The sequence below is a fragment of the Perca fluviatilis genome, chromosome 16 (genome assembly GCF_010015445.1).
Source record: "Perca fluviatilis chromosome 16, GENO_Pfluv_1.0, whole genome shotgun sequence".
NCBI lineage: Eukaryota > Metazoa > Chordata > Actinopteri > Perciformes > Percidae > Perca > Perca fluviatilis.
In genome coordinates, this window is record NC_053127.1 from 83,575 (window position 1) to 102,500 (window position 18,926).

At 41.7% G+C, this 18,926-nt stretch overlaps 2 protein-coding genes across 2 annotated transcripts in view; both read right to left on the reverse strand.

Annotated features, from left to right (window-relative positions):
* Positions 1-11,060: 11,060 nt before the first annotated feature.
* On the reverse strand, positions 11,061-17,133 carry ndufa2 (NADH:ubiquinone oxidoreductase subunit A2). The gene is made up of 3 exons (XM_039778022.1): positions 16,979-17,133; positions 15,607-15,713; positions 11,061-11,296 (listed from the first exon to the last, which is right to left on the reverse strand). Exons 1-3 carry the CDS (start codon positions 17,083-17,085, stop codon positions 11,205-11,207), a joined length of 306 nt encoding a protein of 101 aa, XP_039633956.1. The 5' UTR covers positions 17,086-17,133; the 3' UTR covers positions 11,061-11,204.
* Positions 17,134-18,228: 1,095 nt separating this feature from the next.
* The window catches only part of LOC120544212 (A disintegrin and metalloproteinase with thrombospondin motifs 2-like), a 54,842-nt gene continuing 54,144 nt past the window's right edge, over positions 18,229-18,926 (reverse strand). Inside the window, 1 exon segment of the mRNA XM_039777828.1 lies at positions 18,229-18,926. This exon segment is cut by the window's right edge and continues 545 nt beyond it. Within this exon segment, the coding sequence (XP_039633762.1) occupies positions 18,472-18,926 (455 nt within the window). The 3' untranslated portion in view covers positions 18,229-18,471.

Here is an 18,926-nt window from a genome sequence, read left to right on the forward strand (position 1 = left end):
GATAACAGGAAAGACTTTCTTATGGCTTGTCATCTGGATGAATTTATTATTATTTGTTTAGTCTCTAAATGGTGAAACATGTGGATCAGTGTTTCCCAAAAAGCCCAGGATGACGTCCTCAAATGTCTTGTTTTGTCCACAACTCAAATTCTTCAGTTTCCTGTCACAGAGGAGAGAAGAAACTAGAAAATATTCATATTTAACAAGCTGACATCACACAACTTTCACTGTTTTTACATAAAAAATGACTCAAACTTATTCATCGATTATCTAAATAGTTTGAGATTAATTTAATAATGACTAATCCATTAATCATTGCAGCTCTAGAGCAATGTCTAAAGAAACTGTCTCTGATTTTGCAGAACCAGCAGCAGAGCTGCAGACTGAAGTGGACCAGCAGAAGCAAGACCTGAAACGTATCGTACTCTGATCATTACAACACATTCTCATGAATTGGTCCGTATGATATTGAATGAAAATGTATGCACAGCAATACGTAAGATATCGTATGAAAATAGACTGGTCACATGGTGCTGAATCAGCAGTAGTTTGTGGAAGAATAGGTTAAAATATGAATTGTAAAACGTTCTCCTCTTAATTTAAATGTTTGCCACCTCTGCTGTTTTCAGCTTCTGTAACGATGAAATGCATTTAACTATCAAGCTTCAATGACAGATAATAGTTTTTATGGTTTTGCCTTTTTTTGGAGGATATTTTGTTTGTTCTTGTTATTAATGTTATTCTGCCCTCTTATTTAGGGATCTCCATTTTGCCCGTTCTACAGTTGAACGTTGTATCTTCTGAACTTGAGTCTTAAAGAAGTGAAGATGACGTGTGAATAAACTGAAATATTTACAGAGAAGGGTCAGAATCTTGACACCTATATGAAAATATCCTGATTCATAACAACCACATCTATTAGTTTTGACTTAGTTCTGATTATGTATGATCCCATAACTATAACATTCTCAAAAGCTAGTGTTAATTTCGTCAGACGAGACGAGACTAAATATGTTCGTCAACGACCTTTTTTTCCATGACTAAGACGAGACGATGACGAGACTGCGCCAATGTCCAAAAACGCTGACTAAGACTAAATTAACGAGCATTATTGTTGACGAAAAAAGACGAGACTAAAATGTTTTGCATAAAATAAAACTAAGATAAAATCTCTCTTCATTTTCGGTCTACAATCGTCTCTACTTTTTCATCATGAGAGAGAATATTCAGCTGTTACCGAGACCCGGTGCTACGGCACCGACAGGTGCCCTAACGACCGTTATCTACCGGACCGAATAGCCTGCGCTGCTCTCTGATGCTCCTAAACGGACGTTAGAGTCAACCGAAACATCGCTGCACGGGGCGCTAGTTAACACTACACTTGGCAGCAGGTAACGTTAGCATACCGTTAGCTAGCAGTTGGATTTAACACAGTTAAAATGCTGACAGCTAAACGGTGTAAAGGTTTGTCTCTACAGTGCCTTGCGAAAGTATTCGGCCCCCTTGAACTTTTTGACCTTTTGCCACATTTCAGGCCTCAAACATAAAGATATAAAACTGTAATTTTTTGTGAAGAATCAACAACAAATGGGACACAATCATGAAGTGGAACGAAATTTATTGGATATTTCAAACCTTTTAAACAAATAAAAAACTGAAATATTGGGCGTGCAAAATTATTCAGCCCCTTAAGTTAATACTTTGTAGCGCCACCTTTTGCTGCGATTACAGCTGTAAGTCGCTTGGGGTATGTCTCTATCAGTTTTGCACATCGAGAGACTGACATTTTTGCCCATTCCTCCTTGCAAAACAGCTCGAGCTCAGTGAGGTTGGATGGAGAGCGTTTGTGAACAGCAGTTTTCAGTTCTTTCCACAGATTCTCGATTGGATTCAGGTCTGGACTTTGACTTGGCCATTCTAACACCTGGATATGTTTATTTGTGAACCATTCCATTGTAGATTTTGCTTTATGTTTTGGATCATTGTCTTGTTGGAAGACAAATCTCCGTCCCAGTCTCAGGTCTTTTGCAGACTCCATCAGGTTTTCTTCCAGAATGGTCCTGTATTTGGCTCCATCCATCTTCCCATCAATTTTAACCATCTTCCCTGTCCCTGCTGAAGAGAAGCAGGCCCAAACCATGATGCTGCCACCACCATGTTTGACAGTGGGGATGGTGTGTTCAGGGTGATGAGCTGTGTTGCTTTTATGCCAAACATAACGTTTTGCATTGTTGCCAAAAAGTTCGATTTTGGTTTCATCTGACCACAGCACCTTCTTCCACATGTTTGGTGTGTCTCCCAGGTGGCTTTTGGCAAACTTTAAACGACACTTTTTATGGATATCTTTAAGAAATGGCTTTCTTCTTGCCACTCTTCCATAAAGGCCAGATTTGTGCAGTATACGACTGATTGTTGTCCTATGGACAGAGTCTCCCACCTCAGCTGTAGATCTCTGCAGTTCATCCAGAGTGATCATGGGCCTCTTGGCTGCATCTCTGATCAGTCTTCTCCTTGTATGAGCTGAAAGTTTAGAGGGACGGCCGGGTCTTCGTAGATTTGTAGTGGTCTGATACTCCTTCCATTTCAATATTATCGCTTGCACAGTGCTCCTTGGGATGTTTAAAGCTTGGGAAATCTTTTTGTATCCAAATCCGGCTTTAAACTTCTCCACAACAGTATCTCGGACCTGCCTGGTGTGTTCCTTGTTCTTCATGATGCTCTCTGCGCTTTACACGGACCTCTGAGACTATCACAGAGCAGGTGCATTTATACGGAGACTTGATTACACACAGCTGGATTCTATTTATCATCATTAGTCATTTAGGTCAACATTGGATCATTCAGAGATCCTCACTGAACTTCTGGAGAGAGTTTGCTGCATTGAAAGTAAAGGGGCTGAATAATTTTGCACGCCCACTTTTTCAGTTTTTTATTTGTTAAAAAAGTTTGAAATAGCCAATGAATTTCGTTCCACTTCATAATTGGGACCCACTTGTTGTTGATTCTTCACAAAAAATTACAGTTTTATATCTTTATGTTTGAGGCCTGAAATGTGGCAAAAGGTCGAAACGTTCAAGGGGGCCGAATACTTTCGCAAGGCACTGGATTTCCAACACGAGACGTACGAAAGTCTGCAGCTGCCGTTGTCTGAAAAACAACATATGTTGCGTTCACTTGAAATACGCCTCGCCAGTTTCGTGCTGCATTCATTTTATTGTAAAATATCCTTTTTGTCGTTTACTGGTGAAATAAGGAAGCGGCTCAATATTTATATAACTTTATAGCATTTATTTATTTTTATAACTATTTGGCTGAAATGGTTATCAGAAATAATTTATTTAAAAAAAGACTAAAATGTTTTGACTAAAACTTGACTAAAATGACGAGACTTTTAATCGACTAAAACTTGACTAACAAAAATCTTTTGCACAAGACTAAGACTAAGACTAAATTAAAAATAGGTGACAAAATTAACACTATCAAAAGCCAATTATATATTCTGTTTCTATTTGAAATACATGTCCTGTTTTCTAAATACTAAACTTAGTTAGAAATATAGTAAATTAAACACTTTGATAACATTGGACCCATACTGATCAGTTTAATTTTTTAATGATTTTTAAAATTCTCTCTCTCTCTCTCTCTCTCTCTCTCTCTCTCTCTCTCTCTCTCTCTCACCTTCCTGGCTGGAGGTAAATCAGCAACTATTGGACCCCTTGTCCTCGGACACTACCCTGATCTACAAACACGTCCAGACCAACATCGGAAATGCCTACAACCCAACCACAGGTAGCTCTGATATTCTAACAATACATTTTAGGGATGCACCGAAATGAACATTTTGGCAGAATACCAATATTTGGCGATGCCGATATTCATCTTTATGAAACAAGTTTCTATGATAATTATATGTTGTGTGTACTGAAAAACATTATGAAAGAAGTAAGATCCTTTTAGTTTAACATGAAACAGCCCCGACATCACCATCACTAAACCCAGCAGACTCTATGTAAATATTCAAATATTCAGGAAATATGCTGGCTCTATACACGCTAAAAGTCTTGATTATTTACATGGAGTCTGGTGGAGATATGCTGGCTCTATACACGCTAAAAGTCTTGATTATTTACATGGAGTCTGGTGGAGATATGCTGGCTCTATACACGCTAAAAGTCCTGATTATTTACATGGAGTCTGGTGGAGATATGCTGGCTCTATACACCCTAAAAGTCCTGATTATTTACATGGAGTCTGGTGGGTTTGGTGATGGTGATTTCGGGGCTGTTTCATGTTAAACTATAAGGATCTTACTCTTTAACTAAAAGGTCTATCTCTGTAGGGATCCATCCCATAATGTTGTCAGACACTTAGAATAATAATCTGAGTCTGTCAGCAGCAACAACAGAACTTTTAGTGACTCTAACTGCTGCTGAACATTAGTCCTGTAGGGTTACATTACAGCTTGGTTCTGGTTTAATACTGGATTTATGGGCTTTTCCAAATGTTTTGCAAAAAAGAAAGACATTACTATAATACAGTGTGTACACGTGTTTTTCAGTATACACAAAACACAATTATCATAGAAACTTGTTTTATTAAGATAATTTCAATATTGATAAATATTGGTAATCGGTCAAATTTGATTACTCAAATGTTCATCCATGTGTTCATTGATCATATCGGTGCATCCCTAAAATGTATTGTTAGAATATCAGAGCTACCTGTGGTTGGGTTGTAGGCATTTCTGATGTTGGTCTGGACGTGTTTGAAGATCAGGGTAGTGATCGTGTTAAAGGGTCCAGTATTTGTAGAGCCTCCAGCATACAGAGAGGCTGAGAATGCAACCTGTCGGACTGAGAGAGAGAGAGAGAGAGAGAGAGAGAGAGAGAGAGAAAAATGTCATTTAAAAAATCATCAAACATTAAACTGATCTATTTATTTAATAGTTCCGATCTATTGAACTATTGTGTATAATTGAAGCTAAAAGCATGTCATCGTTCCAGAAGAAAAGAGCAGTTGGTAGACTTTGTACCTGGGGATTCTTCTGCTTCTAGGAGTTACAATCTTCTAACTGCTAGAAGCAGCAGAGAGAAAGACAAACTAGACAGACAGGAATTATGATTACAACCTCTGCAGTTTTCACTTATCTAGAATAAATGATAGGTTGAACTTCATGCCACACATTTGAACAGAGAATAATACCTTGTAGTTGTTGCTTCAGCCTGTCTACTTCAGTCTTCTGCCTGTCCACTTCAGCCTTCAGTTCTGCTTGATCTGCAAAATCAGAGACAGTTTCCTTGTCAGCTTCATTTTACTGCACCTTCAGTTTCTTTGGGCTTGTTAAATATGAATATTTTCTAGTGTCTTCTCTCCTCTGTGACAGGAAACTGAATATATTTGAGTTGTGGACAAAACAAGACATTTGAGGACATAATCCTGGGCTTTGGTAAACACTGATCCACATTTTAGAGACCAAACAACTGATCCATTCATCCAGAAGATATTCCACACATTAATCTACAATGAAAATAATCTGTAGATATGTGCAGCCCTACTTTGCTCCACTACATAGAAAAATAGTTATTTCTCTCATTTTGGATATTTCTGAACTGCTATGACATGATGCAAACAGTTCATTACTGTACCTGTAGTCATGTCCGCCTTCAGTTGAGCTAACGAGGCCTTCAGCTCTCTCAGCTCAACGTAGACGTCTGGAGGAGAAGCCGGCTGGATTTCAACATTTTCACTTGTGGAGACGGAGCCGAGCAGCAGCCACAGCGTAAAACTCACTGAGATCTTCATTCTGTTGTATTATGACTGTTTTCCCGTCAGGATGTGGCTTTATATATTCTTTTATATGTTATGTTGAAAGTGTGGTCCTGTTATGTAGTCAAGCTGTTTGATTTCAGGAAGGGGGCGACCAGTTTGGTCAGGGAGGCTGATGACCTCATGTGGTAAGATTAGTGAATGGAATTTGGCCTGATGGTAAACAGTTGGTCAGTTTGCGTACGTGACTGAGTGAAGGTCCATCCTTTCTGTGTATAAGACACATGAATAACAGAGAGGTTCATTTGTTTTCTTCAGAAAATACTCAGGTCTTTGGATTTCATGTTATGCTATTATAATAAAGCACATAATTATTCCTTTAACGCCCACTTAAAACAAACCTCAAGAACAGCCTTTTTTCACCTTCGTGAAATTGCCAAAATTTGGCCCATCCTGTCTCAAAATGATGTTGAAAAACTAGTCCATGCATTTGTTACTTCCAGGCTGGACTACTGTAATTCCCTACTATAAGGTTGCTTAAAGAGTCTCTACCGAGAGGATTGGAGATGAGACGTTTAACTGACACGTAACCACGATCAGCTTCGTGGGAAATTAAGAATCAATGCCACCGACATAACCAACCACACTATGACAGACTCTCCACTTAGCACCAACTGCAATGTTTAATTGCACGATATCGGCGTATATGAATGGTGTTGATTTTGGATTGAAAAAGTGGAGAAAAGAGTTACATTTGTCCACTGTGAAAGTTGTAGAAACTTTGTCAGGTGGGTTAAGAAGTTTCTTTATTGTAGAACACCAGGGGAGCACACGAAAGCGAAAACCAAAACATAACGGTAGGAGGTAAATGTTGTGGAAGTTTCCTTTGCAGCAGGGGGGTAGAGTTTGAGAGTTTAGTAAATTGAAACTAATAAGACAGTCTGAGACTAAAACCAAGTTGGGTTTTTGTATTTTATTAAAGACATATATTTTGCAAAATAGGAAGAATACAGGTTCACAAGAAGCACGTAGCTCGGTGTGTCAAAGATTCTTCAAATGAGTGGAAGGAAGAGTGAGCTTAAATGCACATTTGGAAAAAGGGGAGTGACATTTGAACACAATCAATTGTCAAACAATAAAGATAGCAACCTTCTAGAAGTTTCTTTCTGACGACAGTAAAGATATAGATCCAGTACTGGCATTTATCAGGGAAACACAGGCATACGTCATAAAATCACTTTCATCTAATCCTTTACCCCTTTCTGACATACATCCTTAAATCTAATCCTCTGTCCCTTCCTGATGTACCTCATAAAACCACTTCCTCTAATCCTCTGTCCCTTTCTGCCCCAGCTGGGGTCACGCTCCCCGTACATCTAAACAGACAAGGGGGGAACGGATCTGGGAGAGGAGGATGTTAGATTTTGTGGCCTTGTGGGTTATCAGTTCACACAACGGGCATACACTTTCTCTCAGACTCTCAGTCTCTGAAGTATAAACAAACTCTAATCCACATGCAGGAATGCAAATGAACTGTCTTTGCTTTGGTGTATGAAAATGCAATGTGCTGAAAAAAACATAAGGATTATAAATAATAAATGCTTAAATGTGAATTTGCCATTACAGTACACATCAGTAAATATTGAGAAGTGTGAGCTGCAAGGTCTGTGATACATTCCCATTGCAAATATTCCATTAACATTGATTAACAGGGCAAAACACTTATATGTTGATTATAGCGCCCACTAATGGCCCATCTTTGCCAAATTTTGTACAAATCCTCAGAGCGGCATGCCGAACGAGCAACACATCTACAGTTCTATATATTTGGAGTCATCCAGTGCAAAAATAAACATGAACAAAAATGAACATTATAACTCATAAAGGACAAACTATTAACATTTCTTACACACAGTGTATCAATCTTGGATGTAACAGTATGGATTAATTTCACAAAGACCCAAAAAACTCTGGACATCTAGGCTGGATGCAAAACCTTCTGTAAGGGCTAGGAAGATAAAAAAAAACATCAACAGAAAGGGGCAACTGTTAGCTTTTAGCTCCAAAAGACCCTAAGTTTTGACTATTTATAATTATGAAGTTATAAAGTTATGAATCAGAAGTGCCGTTTGGCGTTGTATACAACATGCTCGACCTCAGAAGGGGTTAAAAGGCCCAAACTGGTAAATGTTGACTATAGCGCCCCCTAATGGCCTATCTTTGCCAAATTTGGTACAGCGCCTCAGAGCTGCATGCCAAACGGGCATCACAAGTTTTGTGCTGATTGCTTTTATTGTGGCAGAGATATTGCAATTGCAAATTTCCCATTTAAATGCATTGAGTTATTGGCCAAAACAAATAAACTTTGCTTAAAGCGCCCCCTAAAGGCCGATCTTCGCCAGATTTGGTACAGAGCATCGTGGTGCGATGTTGAATAAGGATCTCAACTTCTTTGCTGATAACATTTAGTTTGGCCGAGATATGATATGATATGTGTGTGGTAGCTAGCTAGGAAAACTTGTTTGGTCGTCAAATGCGCATACTTTAACATAGCAAAATTCTTTGCATAACTTTTGGTCAGGTCCATCTGGAGATACTATCTACAAGGTTTCGTGCAGATCGGTCGCACTGCCTAGGACGAGTTCGAAAAAGTTGGTTTTGCACATTAATTGATATTGCGAAAAAAAATTTAAGCAGAAATTAGCGTGGCCTATATCAGGTGATTCAGTTGGATCCAGAGAACACGTCCATGTAAGAAGTTCTAATGTGCGATGTGTAATGTGGGAGTTAAAGACAAAAAAACATTATAGCGCCACCTAGTGGTCCACATGTGTAATTTTTGGTAGGTGTGGTCCAGGGCCCATTGTCCATCTAGGGTTTGCCTCATGAGTGTCCCTAGATGGCACCCATCAAATTTCTTAAAAATCGGATAAGCCGTTCATGAGATATAAACTTGTTGTACTTGTAGCGCCCCCTAGTGACCAATTTTCGTAAAACGCATGGGGCACCTCCAGAGGGTCATGGCAAAGAAGAATCTAAAGTTTGGCGTTGATAGCATTTATTTTGGCTGAGATATGGCAAAGTTTGTGTTTTCATCGTTAGCTACACAAATTAATTTGTGCGTTATATGTGCAATTTTTATCGTATAAAAATTCTTTCCATAACTTTTAGTCAGGTCAGTCTGGAGATGCAACGGTCCAAGTTTCGTGCAGATCGGTCGCACGGTCTAGAGGAGTTCGAAAAAGTAGGTTTTTGATAAGTCACGATTTTTCACGCATTAAAGTCTAGGCGGAAATGGGCGTGGCCTATATCTCGTGATTCAGTTGGATCCAGGGAACGTGTAGATGTATGGTTTTTGAATGTCGGGTGTACGGTGTGGGAGTTATAAGGGGTTATAGCTTAAAACACGTTTTTTCTGCTATAGTGCGACCTACTGGTGGAAGTGGGTCAATTTTTGCGCCTGAGGTCCTTGCGGAGTCCTGGACCAGTCCTGAAAATGGTAACCCCCCACCATCTACGGCAGGGGTCGTCAACTAAATTTTTTCAAGGGCCAGAATTTTTCTAAGCAGACACTCTGGGGGCCGGACTTTCAAATAAAGAAAATAAAATTAATTTATACCTAATACGTCCATTCTTGTTCGAAATTTCCACTCTCTTACTAAATTAATGCTATATTTTTTTTACATGTATTAGTGTGAGCAAACTCATACATACTGATAACTGGCTCTTTAACTAGAAAATGATCTCAGACTAGGAGGCAGTTCATTGAGGAGTGATGGTTAAAGCCTGTCGTTATGGAAACATTAGTGTAGTATGCAGCGTCCTGATTGGTGGAAAATGCTTGCAGAAAGAAATGGCAGAAAGAAAAAGCTGTTGGTTTTTAGTCTAACTGTTTATCTTAGTTTGCTGGGAATCTGGAAATTTGGACAAAGTCTTGTAAACCTCACTGCTGGCTGAACAGACCAAACTCTCCGCTAGAGCGGACAGTCTATGGAGGTATTACAAGACCAAAACAGATACATGTGGACAGATACTTAATATGCACGTGAATGACGCGATCGTTATGTTCGAGTAATGATGATGATGCTGGTTGTATTATTTTGCAACAGCATCTTTCATTGCAAATGAGGCATACATGACGAGTGCATAGCCTGCTTATCAGTCCATTCATCATTAAAGCTGGGCTTTTCCACGTCTTTGACAGTGACATGTTTACCCGACAACAGCCATTTCTTTCGGCAAGCATTTTCCACCAATCAGGATGCTGCATACTACAATGTTTCCATAACAACAGACTTTAACCATCACTCCTCAATGAACTGCCTCCTAGTCTGAGATCATTTTCTAGTTAAAGAGCCAGTTATCAGTATGTATGAGTTTGCTCACACTAATACATGTAAAAAAATATATAGCATTAATTCAGTAAGAGAGTGGAAATTTCGAACAAGAATGGGCGTATTAGGTATAAATTCATTTTATTGATTTGAAAGTCCGGCCCCCAGAGTGTCTGCTTAGAAAAAGTTGACACCCCTGCATTACAGTGTACCTCTCTTCTGTTCTGTGAACACTGGTCATGTTGTTGTTGAGAGAGCCTCTGCTGCCCCCTGCAGGCCGGCTGGAGTACTGCTGCCCCCTGCAGGCTCTCCAGGTACAGCTGGTGTTTCATTCAATATATCAAACATGTATAACCCAGAGAGAATAACATTACTACAAACCATCACCAAACCCACCAGACTCCATGAAAATAATCAGGACTTTTAGCGTGTATAGAGCCAGCATATTTCCACCAGACTACATGTAAATAATCAGGACTTTTAGCGTGTATAGAGCCAGCAGATCTCCACCAGACTCCATGTAAATAATCAGGACTTTTAGCGTGTATAGAGCCAGCATATCTCCACCAGACTCCATGTAAATAATCAGGACTTTTAGCGTGTATAGAGCCAGCAGATCTCCACCAGACTCCATGTAAATAATCAGGACTTTTAGTGTGTATAGAGCCAGCATATCTCCACATGTAAATGGGTGAATTAAGGGTTTATTTCAACCAAACCAGAGTGGTGATTGTTGGAACAGTGGAAAGATGAACCAATACGGCTTTTGGTAGTTTTATTTAGTTTCTGTCCACTTTGAATGAAGTGTGTTTTATGATGATAAAAGTCCTGATTATTTACATGGAGTCTGGTGGAGTTTGGTGATGGTGATCTGTTACATTACAGCTTGTTTGGTCCAGGTTGAATAACAAACAGTAGTTCAGTAATAATTGTATTAATATAAAGCAGCAGGAAACAGAGTGACGTAGTAATATTTAAGGTTTATTCATATCAACACATTTACAAAAACTGAATGAAGCCGGTTTGGACTGAACCACTTCCAGCAGAGATGGGGGGGGGGGGGGTAAGGTTTGGACTGAACCACTTCCAGCAGAGACGGGGGGGTTAAAGTTTGGACTGAGACAGCGTTTGCAGAGCTCCGGCCACCTGATCAGCTGACATGTTCTCCACGGAGACGCTGCTCTCTTTCCCGAAATCTGAACACAAAGATCTTCATTAGTATTATCAGGATGTTGGTGCACATGTTTACTGAGCATGATTCATGTAACATCAGACATCTTTTATGTTGTTATAAGTGCAAAACTGTTTTGGGCTCATTATGTGTGGTGGGTCAGGTGAACTTCTGTCCGTTATGGCGCTGACACAACAAGCCGATAATCGGCCGTGGGACAGTCTGGCGAGGTCGGTGACTTTAGTATTTCAGTAAAATAAGAGATCGTATTTCCAACTATCGGCTGGAGAAGCCAGACCAATTTAATTTTTTGTATTACGTCTCGCGCACAAGCAGAACGTACGCTCAAGCTGGCGTCTCTTCGGTGTTCTGAGACACTTTTTGGACCTCGGGGAGACCGATCTGGCTTTCCTGCCGACGGTTGACAGTCTGGTTGGTGGGTCTGGTTGGTGTGGGTCTGGTTGGTGTGGGTCTGGTTGGTGTGGGTCTGGTTGGTGTGGGTCTGGTTGGTGTGGGTCTGGTTGGTGTGGGTCTGGTTGGTGTGGGTCTGGTTGGTGTGGGTCTGGTTGGTGTGGGTCTGGTTGGTGGGTCATGGCCTTTAGCCCGGTTACACACTGCATGCGTCTTGCGAGCGTGGCGTTTCTGTTGCGTCTCAGCTGCGTGGATGATATTCCATATTTTAAAAGCATCAATCTGATGCATTTTGAGATGAATTTTTTGCGAAGTGTAATATTTCAATATGCACTCATTAAAGTTAATTTGACTGGCAAAACAGTTAAAGTCCTTCTGACATTACAAGTCATAATTTTTAAAAGACAAACATTTTGGATCCATTTTTACTTACTTCCAATCATATTTTAAATAAAGAGTCAATGTAGATTTACATATTGCAATAATATAATCCTACAATGAATCATTGTGAAAACTAAACTTTACTACTTTGGCCAGGTCATCATCAAAAAAGCAAATTAGTACATTCATGATTTTGTCCATGTTGATATTAGCTGCTTTATTTACATTTATTAAAAACGTGGCATTGTTTATCTTTTCATATGGCTAGACGTCTAAACTCTGGGACAAGGCCGTTGTGTTTAAATACCAGCCATGCTGATTCCAGACAGACAGCTTTATCGAGGCAGTTTGGGCTTCAGATAGCTTTTACAAATCATGTTCCGCTATGTAGCGGTCGTTGCCGGTAACGTACTCGTATTACAGAGTGCACGGACCGAAGCTTTGTGACTAGCATCTAATGACTAGCCTCTAATGACTAGCCTCTAACGACTAGCCTCTAACGACTAGCCTCTAACGACTAACCTCTAACGACTAGCCTCTAACGACTAGCCTCTAACGACTAGCCTCTAACGACTAGCCTCTAACGACTAGCCTCTAACGACTAACCTCTAACGACTAGCCTCTAACGACTAGCCTCTAACGACTAGCCTCTAACGACTAGCATCTAACGACTAGCCTCTAACGACTAGCCTCTAACGACTAGCATCTAACGACTAGCATCTAACGACTAGCATCTAATGACTAGCATCTAATGACTAGCATCTAATGACCAGCATCTAATGACCAGCATCTAATGACTAACATCTAATGACTAACATCTAATGACTAGCATCTAATGACTAGCCTCTAATGACTAGCCTCTAATGACTAGCATCTAATGACTAGCATCTAATGACTAGCATCTAATGACTAGCATCTAATGACCAGCATCTAATGACCAGCATCTAATGACCAGCATCTAATGACCAGCGAGCCCTGCCTTACCACTGCTGCCGTCCAAAACATGCGCTGCTGAAGCACCACCCGGCTCCCTCAGTTTGAGACACCAAGTGTTAAACAGCTTCCTGTCTTCACTATATCCTGTCTATGGTCTCCTCCCTTCTCCTCTCGTCCTCTACTCATGCCCAGCGCCATTTATTTTAACTACTTTCTCAACTAGAGCTGGCTGTATCTACCTCTATGGTATCTACATGCTCCAAGTTTGATAAACTTTGCCTCCATTTTTTTTTAGCCACGTTACCACAGAGACCACACCGGCAACACTGACATTTCGGCAAAGACCCGCCCTACTTTGCATCTGATTGGCTATAACTCGTTTCATTGGTTGGTGGAAGTTCGATGATTGGTTAAATCCATAGACAGTATGGTTAATATAAATCCAGCGCAGCAAAACAAATCCCATGTGGACTTATTAATTTATTTATTTTTCTCAAATAGTCATACGCCAGAAATCGGGCACCAGGCCCGAGTACTTACACCCCCCCCAAACATTTTCTCATCGAATCTACACGATTCACGTAGGTCACCTATTTTGGTTTGAAATAGTGGTGCACGATATATCGGCCGCCGATATAATATCGTTCGATATGGTCATTTTTTTTACACATCGGTATCGTTCCGATGTCAAAATAGGGCCGATGTGAATCATTCCTGTGTATTTGATGTGTGTGTAGGCTTAGATGTGAGTGTGTGAGAATTTAGATCAAAATCTGACCTGTGGAGGGCAGTAATACGCTTAACAGCGTCTATACTGCTGAAATCAGAAGAAGAAGAAGAAGAAAGTGTGGGGGCGGGGATGTTGGTTTTTGCCGGACGGAATCTGCGGCGAAGTGGGACACTGGAAACTTTAGTAGACCACCGGCCCTCGGTGGGCGGGGGAGAGATGAATGTTCGGAAATAAGAGGTTCGCTGCGGCCTGCCGTAGGTTAGTTTGACCAGCGGGCAGCAGCGGCGGCCGGAGCGGGCAGCAGCGGCGGCCGGAGCAGGCAGCAGCGGCGATCATGGGGGGGACATTCTCAGCGGTGAAACGCAAACGGGGGCTGGAGTATAGCTAACCTAGCTAGGTGGAAAGCTAACGCTAGCCAGCCACCTGTTCCATCAATCCTGGTTGCAAGTGTCTGCTCATTAGACAACAAACTGGACTACATCCAACTTCAACGAAACGCCCATCGCGAGTTCAGAGACTTAGGTTTTCCTTGTTGTGGAAACATGTTGCCGGGTAACAGTGGAGATGGGCTGTATTAACACGGGCTTTAATTAGCTGCTCGTATCCAACGAAATGCTAACTGCTGGGGGAGTTTGTGACTAGTAAATGCCGACCGTTCTACATTTCACGCAAATTTATAACTGCGCACACAGGTAAAGTTCAGCTAACGCATACTAGCATTAGCGCTTGGTGGACTGTAAACACCTGTTTCGTATGTCGTTTTTATATATTTTAAATGTGTAACCATTAGAGCCACAGTGAAATGTTGTTTCGTGTATATGGTTGAAATGACAATAAAACACGTTTGGGTTGAGTTGAATGCTGCCTCACTGTCGGTCTGTAGGTAGGCATGGCTTGGGAATGGAGTCTAAGCAGCGAAGCAAGTGCATTCTGGGATTTGGTGTCTTTCATCCATATGAGCCAAAAACACATTTTCTGGCTTATCTTGGCCTAGAAGGCACCAGTTTCTATAATTTGAGGGTTAGGCCTAACCCTAAAGTACTTGGAAGTTACTGTACTTACAGTCCAGAAGACTGTAAAAGCCAGTGTCTGTTCAGTCCAGTTTGTTCTGGCTCCATTTTCACATTTTACCTTTTTCAATACTTTTGGCTTTGGCCATTTAAGGCCTACTACTGTACTTTAAAGTTTTGAACTGTTGTACAATGTTCACAGAATACAGTGACTCAAGTGAGTTAGGTGTTTATTGTGAATACTCTTGGCTGGTTGGCTTCTTCATAGTGTGATTTCAGGACACACTTGTATCCTTTTAAAAATTTATTTTTATATAAATATTTATTTTTTCTTCTGAAAATCTGATGACAGTCATATTTTGCACACAGGTAAAGGTGCCCAATATCAGTGATTTCTGAAAATAAATCACAAAAGTAAAAAATATTTATATATATATATATATATATATATATATATATATATATAGTAGCCTAGCCTAGTATAGTAAATATTTTCTCGGAAATTTTGTATTACATTTATATCTACATTGATGTCAAAACCTAGACTTTCAAACATCAAGATGTCATTTATTAATGTGCATTCGTGTCTAAATGACATATTAACATATTTTCCTATTCTATTTTGCCTGCGAAACGCTTCCCACACGCTTCGCGCGTGAAAAATAGGCGTCGGTTCTATTTCTAGCTGCACGCGTCTCAGGCCGGCAGTGTGTAAGCTCTAACCTGTTACCATGGGAGCCCAAATATAAACGGACACGCCACGCAGCTGACACGCTAGCGCCAGGCGTGCAGTGTGTAAACAGCCTTAGCCTTGTTAGCTCGTCTGTTGACTTGAATGCAGCGAAGCTAACGGAGAGGGAGACTCACCGTATCGAGCCCAGACCCGGGCCTGGACTCCAGAACATTCTCGGATCAGGATCGGGAAGTCTGGGTTGGCCTTCTTCAGAGTCACATAGTGCTGCTCCACAAAGTCTCTGCAAAACACACACACACACACACACACACACACACACACACACACACACACACACACACACACACACACACACACACACACACACACACACACACACACACACACACACACACACACGACATCACATGTCTGCTCAACAAAAACATGACTCCTGAAGTATTTGAAAACTATATTAATAAATATAAACCACCAAACTCCACCAGACTCCATGTAAATAATCATGACTTTTAGCGTCGTAAAACACACTTCATTCAAAGTGGACAGAAACTAAATAAAACTACCAAAAGCCGTCTTGGTTCATCTTTCCACTGTTCCAACAATCACCGCTCTGGTTTGGTTGAAATAAACCCTTAATTCACCCCTTTACATGTGGAGATATGCTGGCTCTATACACGCTAAAAGTCCTGATTATTTACATGGAGTCTGGTGGAAATATGCTGGTTCTATACACGCTAAAAGTCCTGATTATTTACATGGAGTCTGGTGGAGATATGCTGGCTCTATACACGCTAAAAGTCCTGATTATTTACATGGAGTCTGGTGGAGATATGCTGGCTCTATACACGCTAAAAGTCCTGATTATTTACATGGAGTCTGGTGGAGATATGCTGGCTCTATACACACTAAAAGTCCTGATTATTTACATGGAGTCTGGTGGAGATATGCTGGCTCTATACACGCTAAAAGTCCTGATTATTTACATGGAGTCTGGTGGAGATATGCTGGCTCTATACACGCTAAAAGTACTGATTATTTACATGGAGTCTGGTGGAGATATGCTGGCTCTATACACGCTATAAGTCCTGATTATTTACATGGAGTCTGGTGGAGATATGCTGGCTCTATACACGCTAAAAGTCCTGATTATTTACATGGAGTCTGGTGGAGATATGCTGGCTCTATACACGCTAAAAGTCCTGATTATTTACATGGAGTCTGGTGGAGATATGCTGGCTCTATACACGCTAAAAGTCCTGATTATTTACATGGAGTCTGGTGGGTTTGGTGATGGTGATTTCGGGGCTGTTTCAGGTTACTTAGACACAGAAAACATGGACCATAGAGTCCAGGCCACCCTTTAAACAGCTCTCATGCTAACTGTTAGCCGCTAGCTGCTCTCAGGTCATTCTAAGGTTAGCCGTTACCCGCTAGCTGTTAGCTCTGTTGTGACCTGCCCAGTGCTAACGGCTAACAGGCAGCAGAACTCAGAACATATAGTACCCAGATCTTCCCGCCTTTAACAGCCCGGTTCGGAGCTCTTACCTGGCCCCCTTGCTGGCGGCAGAGGTCTGGCAGAGGTGCACGCGGATCTCCCGGAGGTTTTTACCCAAAGTGGAGCCGAGACTCCTCACTGCTGCGACGGCCGCCATGTTTTACCTTCCTGCTGCTGTGTGACAAGGACGCGCGGAGGGTTTATTCTGCCCGGACTCACTGCCGCCAGGCGCTTCTGAAAGGGCAAATAGGGCCCTGAGTTTATCCTCACAGGCATCAGCCTCCTCTACCAGCTCGGGAACAAGTTTTCAGATCCTTTACTGCAGTAAAACCAGTGGTGTAGTTTACGTGATACACAGCTATACGCAGTATACACACTAAGACAGCTCCAGGATTTCCATATACCCACTTATGAATGCCCAATGACACACAACAACATACTTTCCATTATAGTTTTATAATATAAAACATATTTTGAATTGGCATGTGTTTTTTTCTTTGCATAGGCTAAATAAACGTATTTCAGCTGTGAATTGGTGCATAACAGTGTATAAAAATGCAGGAAATGAAGTCTTTGACGCTAACAATTTCCCTGGAGCAGGGGGAATGAGAGGGGGAAACACCAGAGCACCAGAGCAGGGGGAATGAGAGGGGGAGACGAGAGACAGCATACATTCTATTTTAAGATGATGATTTTTCTTTATTATTGACTGTAATGATAAACCAGAGCACCACTGTGGGATCAGATCAGGTTATTATTTACTCGTCTCACATTAAGCTGACTTCACATTTCACATGTTGAGTCTTTTTATTCTGGTGAAGCAGAAACATTCTGGACCGTAAATATATCAGCAACACAGGCGCCAGAAACCACGGACTGGTCCCGAAACCTCCAGAGAACAGAGGGACGCTGATATGGGGTCGGAAGAGAAAGAGAAAGCATCAAATGCACCATTTTATTTTCACTGTTGGGGACATGGACCTTTCTCTCAGCAGACATCTTGACTCGTCATAGTAGGAACAGCACAGCTGAGATTGATAACCTTAACGATGGCTCAGTTCCATCAAGTGTCCCAGTAAGATATTTCAGTGAGTCAGCATGACCAATACCAGGACCTCTCCTAAGTGGAATGCAGCCATCAGTAATGGTTTAATACCAGGACCTCTCCTAAGTGGAATGCAGCCATCAGTAATGGTTTAATACCAGGGCCTCTCCTAAGTGGAATGCAGCCATCAGTAATGGTTTAATACCAGGACCTCTCCTAAGTGGAATGCAGCCATCAGTAATGGTTTAATACCAGGGCCTCTCCTAAGTGGAATGCAGCCATCAGTAATGGTTTAATACACCTGTGCTGTTCCTACTATGACATGTCAACATGTCTACCGTGAAAAAGGTCTATTGGGGTGGTTTGTGTTGTCGGCTCTGCAGTCTGCTCCTCGTTAAGAGCTCGTTAACGTTGGCAGTCTGCTCCTCGTTAAGAGCTCGTTAGCAGGAAGCGAGCAAGCTGCACATGCGTCCTAACGAGCGAGCGCCCTGTGTATGTTCATGTGCGTGCGGCGTGCGTCCTGCCCTCTCGGTGCCGCTTCTCGTTCAGAAGCTGCTGGATGCGTTTGTTTTGCGTTCGCTCGCGGAGCGGAGGGGTGCGCCGCGGCACAAAGTAGTTCTGCTGTCCCCGCCCGTCGCCGCCGTCCAATCCCACGATCCGATACGGGACCTCGTCAACGGAGTTGTTCTCCCGCTTAGACAGCGCCGGCTCCAGGCTCCGCCCCCCTGACAGGCCCCGCCCCTCTAGTGGCGTGTTCGGGGAAGAAGTGGCGTTAAAGATTGCTGCCACAGCAGTTACCACTGGAACTGTAGCAGGGTGCATTGTGGGAGCTGTAGTTTTCCTCTTGAATAAATGTGGCGGAGCAGTTTTTCTCGTACGTTTTGTAGTTGTGGAAGCGGTCGTCGTGGGGAACTCTCGGATGGCAGATGTTACAGCGGTTACTACGGGAACTG